Source organism: Danio aesculapii, chromosome 20 (assembly GCF_903798145.1).
Source record: "Danio aesculapii chromosome 20, fDanAes4.1, whole genome shotgun sequence".
In the NCBI taxonomy this organism is placed as follows: Eukaryota; Metazoa; Chordata; class Actinopteri; order Cypriniformes; family Danionidae; genus Danio; species Danio aesculapii.
Genome location: NC_079454.1, coordinates 50435294 through 50444848, shown reverse-complemented (window position 1 = coordinate 50444848; position 9555 = coordinate 50435294). Strand labels below are relative to the sequence as shown.

Genomic DNA, 9555 nt, shown 5'->3' with positions numbered 1-9555 from the left:
AACAAATTAAGATACGAGTTAAAAAAAACATTTGGTTTACAGTTAAAGGGAACGTGAATACACGCAAATTATGGAAGTCTAATCAGCAAAACAAGTGAGTGTACAGAGGGTATACGCAATTATTGATCCTCAGAAGTCGTAATACCCAAACAGCTCATGGAAAAAAGTAGCCATACGGAGTATACGTGCGTATAGCAAGGACTACACCACTGATCTATATGTTGGTGTGCTCCAAAACAGTGACAAAATTGATGTTTAGAAGATATAAAACGTATACGAACATGTAAAGCGTGCAGTTTGTCACTTCCGTCTAAATGGATCAGCTGTTTATTTCACATCTCCTCATACTGTACTACAGTTTCTCATCAAATCTTCTGACCAATCAAATCTGAAATGGCAAAGAAAGCGTTTTTGCAGGACTCCATTGTATTCATCTTCAATGCCTCCTCCTTTATCTTTCCCCAGACATGCTCAATAATGTTCATGTCTGGTGAATGGGCTGGCCAATCATGGAGCAAAAATATATCACCCTCTCTTCATTTTTCTATAGGGTATATGCGGAAGTATGCTAAAGGACTTTTAATTTGTCGGTAACCTGGGTTACTGGGTTAAGCGGTTCCAGTGAACTGTATACGGTTACAAAATCGGCGCGTTTAAGGTCTGCTTTCTTTAAAAATCAGCGATCTCCACTGGCTGAGTGATATCCGATATAAAATGGGTTTCAGATTGTACAAGAAGCACTACATTAAATTACATTTCCCCCCGCCATGTCTTTATAATATGAGCATTTATTTTACCCCAGTATATTGAATGGAGCTTCTGTGCTAGCCTGCCGATTCAGACAAGCGCGTGCGAGTAAACGGCTTTTCGTCTCGTTTTACGCTTGAGAAACTAAATGAAGGCGGAAGTCTATTTAACTGATTGTATTTTAATTACATTACAACATCGATGCCGTAAAAGGAACCGTATAAAATGGAAAAAACTCACATCAACCGTTCACCGGAAGTTTATCAGAATGGGAAGAAACACTAGCTCTGCATATAGCCTGTTGACATTATATCAACCATCACATAAAACTACACATTTCAAATCACTTCACGGGACCTTTAATGTTATATGCGATGAAATGGGGGAAGTTGCAGACAGGGTATTGTTTATTTCTTCAAACTGTATGTGTATTTCAGTTCAGGAAACCTCCATAATGTGTGAATAACATTTTAAACCATACTGATGTTAGTAAAGCATGTTCAGTAGAGACAGTTTTAGATATCTAAGCTCTAACAGTGTAGGAGTTTGATAGTAATAATAACATTATGTAATGCTTTTAGTTTCTTTCAGTAACACATTCTGGCACAATATGAGTAGATTAGGTTGTTTAAAAGATGAAATAAAATGAGCTAGGCTTAAAACAAGAAAACAAATCTACATATGCAAACTGGGTAAGAAAATAAATTGAATATTCCAAGGGTAAACTCATACAGCATGATCCTTTTTGGACTTATTTTTTGTTAAAAGGATTGATCACTCGAAATAGGGCTGCACTATAGGCTATTGGAATAGGCAATTGTGATAACGATATTTCTTACGATATGATACTTCCCTAGAAAAATTTAGTTTTAGCTATATTTTAAATCATTTATTTATTTAATGATATTAAAATAAACAAGTAAAAGATATTTTTCTGATCTAATTAATTCTAATTCAGACTAAAAAACTGTGTTGAGGTGGAAACATTTAGTCTTTAAAACATAATGGGCTCTATTTTAATGATCTAAGCGCAAAGTCTAAAGCGCATGGTGCAACAGCAGTAAGTGCATATCCGAATCCACTTTTGCTATTTTAAGGATGAAAATATACAGTCGGCACCCTGGCGCATGGTCTAATAGGGTTGAGCTTATTCTCTTAATGAGTTATGGGTGTGTTTTGAGCGTAACGTACATTAAACCAATCAGAGTCTCATCTCACATTCCCTTTAAGAGTCGGTTGTGTCACGCCATGGCACATTTGCTATTTACATGGTGGACTTTGCAAGAGGAAAAACTGAATGCGAGAAGATGGCGATGAATACAGAATTAGAATTTAGAATTAGCGAGAAAACAGTTAAAACAGAGTATCTGCAGCGGGAGGATAAAGAACGAGCCTCCTCCATTCGGCCTCTTTACTTTCTCTTTCCTTTACTTTCACTCTTTACTTTACTCCTTTACTTTGAGTACAACAATGAAATGACACTCCACTGAAGACATCCATTAGCCTGCATATTTAATTTCGTTTGTTAAGCACAAAGATTTGTTTCAAAACTATTTCTAAATTTAGTTTTAATTTCCAGCAAACTATAAATAAATAAACAATAATAATGAAGCGTGGTCAAAAAACTGAGTTATATCCAATCACGCGTCCTGTTCTTATCCCCCATATGGTGATGCAGACGTCTTCAAAACCCCACAGGCGGACAAATCTAAACTTGTTTATATTAAAACAAATTTAAGCATGCATATAATAAATAATACTGCTAATAATAAAAACATACAAATGATCATTATCTCTCTTATTGTGCCGGGGCCCTTAGAGTGAAAACCATTCATTTCCCACACTTAGTGTTTATTTTCAGCTCTGGGTTCACCTTTTGGTCACTCCAGCCAATAGCAGAACAGCAACTACTGGGGAGGCGGGGCTAAGGATAGAAAGGCCCCATCTAATTCTGATTGGTCAATAGATAAACAACCAAATGCATAAAATCAATGTAATTTATCACATGTCTGCGATATGTATATTGCACTATTATTGCGATAACGATAACTTTCCGATATATTGCGCAGCCCTAAATGAATATTTCTTCAGCTCACCACACAGTGTTTCCAAACTTTTATGAATTTTTTTTAACCCTATATTTTGAAAAAGCAGCCATTAATATTCACCAAAAATAGCTACTATGGAAGTCAATAGATTTTTTTTTTGCAGCAGCATTCTTCAATATATCTTCCTTGGTGTTCAACAGAAGAAAGAAACTCAAACAGGTTTAGAAGATGAGTAAATGATGACAGAACTTTCATTTTTGGACTATTACTTTATCACTCATTTTTCCTTCAGCTTAGTCCCTTTATTAATCTGCGGTCGCCACAGCGGAATGAACCGCCAAATTATCCAGCATATGTTTTACACAGCGGATGCCCTTTCAGCTGCAACCAAGTACTGGGAAACACCCATACACACTCATTCTCACACACACTTACACACTACAGCCAATTTGTGTTTGGACTGTGGGGGAAACTGGAGCACCTGGAGGAAAGCCAATTGCAAACTCCACACAGAAATGCCAACTGACCCAGCCTGGACTCGAACCAGCGACCTTCTTGCTGTGAGCCGACAGTGTTAACCACTGAGCAACCATATTGCCTAAAATTACCTTAACATTACAAAAAAAATTTATCATTTTCTATTCTCATAGGAGGCAACAGTTGTTCTTTGGGTAAATTTTGACCCACTAGCTATGAAATCATTTTTACACCTCAAAAACTAATACACACTGACACACACACTTCAAAACCAACACTCTTGACCCACTATTTGACTAGACGGTGGATCAAATCATTAATACTCTAATGATATTTGGCATTAAAGAAAAATGTATTATTGACTGTTTATAAGGTGGCACGGTGGCTCAGTGGTTAGCACTGTCACCTCACAGCAAGAAGGTCGCTGGTTCGAGTCCCGGCTGGGTCAGTTGGCATTTCTGTGTGGAGTTTGCATGTTCTCCCTCTGTTTTCGTGGGTTTTCTCCGGGTGCTCCGGTTTCCCCCACAGTCCAAACACATGCGCTATAGGGGAATTGAATAAACTAAACTGGCCGTCGTGTATGAGTGTATGTGCGAGTCTGAGTGTGTATGGGAGTTTACCAGTACTGGACTGCGGCTGAAAAGGCATCCGCTGTGTAAAACATATGCTGGAGTAGTTGGTGGTTCATTCCACTGTGGCGACCACTGATAAATAAGGGACTAAGCTAAAGGAAAATGATTGACATACAGACTGGTTTTGTGGTTTAGGGTCTCAATATGTGCTTCTAATTCATTTAGACATTAGTAGCCACGGGGAAATGAAAGTCAAACAGCTTTTGGAGCGAGTAAATGATGAGAGAAGCTTTAATTTTTTAAGACAAACTGTGAATTAGTGTCACCGTTGCATTGAGGCTTTTTAAAATCAATTAATTCCACTTCCACCGCCGCAGCCTGCTGTCGAAAAAACAACCGACTGCTCATTTTCTAATCCAACCATGCGTAATAACAGGCTTTGGCAGCTCGCTGATGACATCACTCATGAGATAAAGCATTCAGGAGAGTCCGTTCCCAGAAAACCATCGTAAAACTGCTGGGATTTTTCACCCTCCATATGAACTTGGCCATTTATTAAGTGCTTGAAGTGCAAATGAAATCAGAACTAACCGTATTGATTTTGTAAGCTCATATAGCTACACTGTAAAAAATAAATCCGTAAAATTTACGATAAAAAAAAAACGGCAGCTATGGTTGCCAGTATTTTACCGTAAAAATACGGTACAAACTAGGGATGTGCACATCGATGCTCGAGTATCGATATATCGATACTCAGAAGCTTTTAATTTGGTATCGATACTTTTTAAAAGTATCGATATTTTAACTATATTTTAATAATTTCTGCATAACTAAATGTTTTAGCGCTGTGTACAGGATTGTCAGTGACGCTTGGTATATAAGACGTTACACCAATCAATCTGCAGCGGAACGTGACGTGAGCGATCATGTGCCTTTCAGTACTTATGTACTCAACACACGCAAGTCGCACAGTTCTGCATTACGGAATGACACGATGGCAGAGACGTAACGCAGCGTGTTGTGGTGCTCATCAGCTGAAGAAGCGTTGCACCAGCAATATTTGTGATAAGAAAGTCGTACACAGCAACAATACAAGCAGCCTTTATAAACACTTACAAATAAATAAAAGAATAAAATAGAATAATAAATCAGCTCTCTTTTTCTTTCTCGTTACCATTAGATCAATAACAATAAATATAAGTGTGTGTGTGTGTGTGTGTGTGTGTGTGTGTGTGTGTTTGTGAGTGTGTATATATAGTATGAATGTGTATGCAGTGTGTATATGGACGTGTGGGCATGTATATCACACACACACACACACACACACGCACGCACACACACACACACACACACACACACACACACACACACACTACAGTATATAAATATATATATATATATATATATATATATATATATATATATATATATATATATATATATATATATATATATATATATATATATATATATATATATATATATATATGGCGATGCAGTGGCGCAGTAGGTAGTGCTGTCGCCTCACAGCAAGAAGGTCGCTGGTTCGAGCTTTGGCTGGGTCAGTTGGTGTTTCTGTGTGGAGTTTGCATGTTCTCCCTGCTTTCACGTTCGTTCTGGGTGCTCCGGTTTCCCCCACAGTCCAAAGACATGTGGTATAGGTGAATTGGGTATTTAACCACCACTCAATCAACCCCATCCACCGAATTGGCTCTATCACTGTCTCTCCTCTCCACTAATAGCTGGTGTGTGGTGAGCACACTGGCGCCGTTGTCCTGTGGCTGCCGTCGCAACATCCAAGTGGATGCTGCACACAGGTGGTGGTGTAGAGAGACCCCTCTCATGATTGTGAAGTGCTTTGTGTGTATGGCCATACACAATAAATGCGGTATATAAATACACTCATTATATTACTGCAAATTCACTACACATCAATACTAATATACTGTATTCAAACAACAATCAATTTTGTTAAATTGACATGCTTACAATAAGGATAGTGCAAATATAAGTACCCCTTTATCAACCATAGGCTGTTAAACAAATAGAAACGGTTGGACGTGATGATGACAGTAATATGCAAATTAACATATGATGTAATCTAGCGACATTTAGCGACTTTTCAGGCCTTTTCATAGACTGATTTCACGCAGCCGCCATTTTTAAAAGTGAAATCAAGTTTGCGGTGGGAAGAAACCCGGAAGTATCACTTGAAGTTACAGAGTAATGTTGTGTACCTGGCTGTATATCTTATCAACGAAGAGAAAACAACACAAATGTATAATTTCACCATCTTCCAAGTGACCTGATGGTCTGTTTTGAATGAATGGTGAAAATATAAGGGGATATCAGAGCTAAGTTAAGGGAAATGGCACTAGTTAGCTAACGTTTTCTTTCCCAAACACACATTCTTGATGCCATTTATCAAACTCAAGTTAATGAACTGATTCTTTCACTATATTAGACTTGTCACAATACTGCAATACATTTAAGGCACTGTTGATGGCGTTCTTAATCAGCGCTGATTTGCCATTGTGTTCACGTGCTCAACAGAAATGACTGTGATTGGTTGAGAAGGTCTTAGTTCACCCACCGCTGTTTACCTTGATGACTCGACTGATCTTCGCGCCTGCTTCGCGCTCCAGTGTCCGTGTATCTGTGTTCGCACTGGGTGAAGAGCGGTGAACTGATGACCTTCATGGCCAATCACAGTCATTTCTGTCGAGCACTGGTGAACACTATAGCAAATCAGCAGTGTTTAAGAACGCGCTCAGCAGCTCAGGTTAGCAGGAAATGGACGTTTCTAAAACTGCAGTACCGGGACAACACTATGACAGACAACATGAGGGTGTGCTACAGAGGACTGCAGTGTTTTATCACTCACCGGGTTACATAGGCTGAAGCAGGGAAGTGTCGTCACGGTGTTTAACTGGTGCCATCAACTGAAGCCTAGGAGGAGACTTGAGCATATTACTCTTAAAGAGATTGTGATGTTGTTTGATGCCTAATATGCTTTTAATTGTTTAATTTAAACTTACTGAATGATATTAAAGTGATGGTTACACCATTTCTGCATTTTAAAATCTCGGCAACAGCTCAATGTTTACAGTGCTGGTCCTATACTTCCGGGTTTCTTCCCACCCCAGCCTCGCTTTGGTTCTTTAAAATGGCAGCCGCATGAAATAAGCATATTGAAATAAGTTGGCAACACTGCCTCCAATTGTCAGTTTTAACAACAAACACAATTGGTGAGGAGCAGGTGTCTGTTAGGTTGTAATAACTCTCCCCCCAAACCCTTTTATCCACAAATCTTAATGAATGAAATGCCTACTTTACTACATCCAATCAGCTTGCAGTAGAAGAAACTAGCCACGCCCACTGTTTTCTCATTTAATCCGCTTGTTAAGTGGTTTCCGGGTCTAAACAGCTACTCATTTAAATTGAGAAAATCTTCATTTATGGACACTTTTTAGTCATATCACACATTAAAGTGAATTTTATATTAAATCATAGTGTACACGACAGTTTCTGGACTTGCTGCATCACAAATACCAAATTTGAACAACTGGCAATCGGATATTAGGCATGGTTATATATTGCGATCGTGATTTCTAAAGTATTACATCATTTCGTAAACGTTTATTATAACCCTTTGTTGAGTCTCCCCATACAGTTTGATATAGCGCTTGGACCCGGAAAGTGCTTTGCGTGATGTCACACTTAACCGTGCATATTCAGTTTCTCAATAAACTGTTATAATACGAAAAAAAAAAATGGTCGCAGTTTCTGGTTCATGCGGACTTTAACGTGAACGAGAAAGTGATTCTTTCCAATAAGCCACTCACTTTCCCTGTTTTCATCCACAGAGAATGTTGTCCTCCATGTGAATCGAGAGCCGCGCTGAAAAGGCTGTGTTTGGGATGATTTCAGTATAATATGCCTGACTGAAGGGTCTCTACACCTGCCCTGCATCCAAACGCACCCATAAAACCAGACGCAAATCCAGTTCAAGCAGGAGGATCTGCAGTGCGGCTGTGCAGATGAAGCACGCATGCTCAGATTATTCCAACGATTAATCGGGTTAACGGATCGGGTTAACGGATCCGGCATGTTACCAGAGGATGTAGAGGTGGTTGAGGGGTGGTGGGGGAGGGTGGATGTTTTTTAAAGAGCAGGGGGGTGAATGGCAGGGCATTGGAGGGTGGAGGGTTGGCGCAGGGGAGGGGGATCGGTAAAATGAGGTGCCAGCACAAATTAAACCCTGGTGGTAATGTGCCTAAAAGTTGCAACCCAGGCTCATTCTGATTACGTACCCCTGTATATATTTCTGGAGATCGCCAAATACATCCCTGAAGCTATATTTTTTATTTGCAGTTTTTGTTTTTGCGAATCCACCAGATGCCACTGTGTACACTTTTTGAGATCTCAAATTTCTCTCGCGAGTGCCATTTGCGCCTACTGTTCTTGCATAAATCCACCAGAGGCCACTGTTGACTGACCAATTTACTGACTAACCAACCGACCGATCCCCCCACCCTCTTCCTACCCTTAACCCAACCAATAGTGTTTTAACCCTTTAACCTGCATCATAACCACCTAGTTGACCTTTTATCCATAGGTTATCAATATTATTTTGATTGCTTATTACTATTTATCAGAGTTGTGTCAGCATATTATTCAATGCAAGATGTGGGCCAAAAAATACTTTCAAGGAGTGCACCTTAAAGGGTTAAAAAGCACCTATTTACCTACCCATCCACCCACTTTCCTGAACCCAACCGACAGTGTTTTAAAAAACAATCCAGAAAAAGAAAAGCCCTCACCTAATTTTTACCACGTTTCCAGATTTTACCACATTCTCACCCTGTTATTTACTTGTTCATTTATGTTTATTTTATTTATCTAGTTTATTTTTAATTAATTAATTTATTTATTTATTTTTGGCTTTTGTTTTTGTCTTACCCGATTTCTGGAAGCGTTCTTCATCGGACTCGAACCACGTTGTCGAGGTCAACTTCTCTCTGCGTCTCAAATCTGCCGATGTACTTGACGAGCTACTAGGCAAACTGGTAACAGAGGGAAAGCACGAAACAGCTGGTAGCATAAAAAGGAACAACGTCATGCCGCCCTGTAGCGTTTGTTTTAAAGACGAAATGCTGCCATACGTACTTCTGGCTACATAATTCGTGATCTCCAGAAATTTATATAGGGGTATCTATGTTGCAACATTGGGTTACCCATTGCCAATAAATATCAGAAGAAGTAGAAGAAGAATCATAAAGGTTGCTGCTGCTGGTAAAGAAAGATTAAGTGACAGAAGTCAAACAGAACACTAGAAGTTGAAGCATGCGAGAAGTGTATTTTAAGAGTAAATGTTTCACCGCAGTCTATATTTAAAGTCATAACATATATCTACATTCTTATTTTAAACAATTTATCAGTTTGTACTGTTTTGAAATGCAACTAAACGTTTTCATTTTGTTCTGTTTCTTTATGTCTAAATTATAAAATAAAAGCACCCTAAATCCTCTATATTATTATACTTGTTTTCATTCATTCATTCACTCTCCTTTGACTTATTTATTAGGGGTTGCCACAGCGAAATGAACCACCAACTATTCCAGCATATGTTTTACACTGCTGATGCCCTTCCAGTAACAACTCAATACTGGAAAACAGGTATATCAGGAAGGGATGATTTTGTTTTCTTT

The 9555-nt window shown here is 38.8% G+C and overlaps 1 protein-coding gene across 5 annotated transcripts in view; it reads left to right on the top strand.

The window, feature by feature from the left end:
- Positions 1 to 7972, top strand: part of LOC130248185 (filamin-A-interacting protein 1) — an 82882-nt gene extending 74910 nt beyond the window's left edge. For all 5 annotated transcript variants that reach the window (XM_056481746.1, XM_056481750.1, XM_056481749.1 and 2 more), the window contains one exon: positions 7711 to 7972. In XM_056481746.1, coding sequence (XP_056337721.1) covers positions 7711 to 7731 — 21 coding nt within the window. In that variant the 3' untranslated portion in view covers positions 7732 to 7972. The remainder of the gene's footprint in view (positions 1 to 7710) is intronic.
- Positions 7973 to 9555: the final 1583 nt, after the last annotated feature.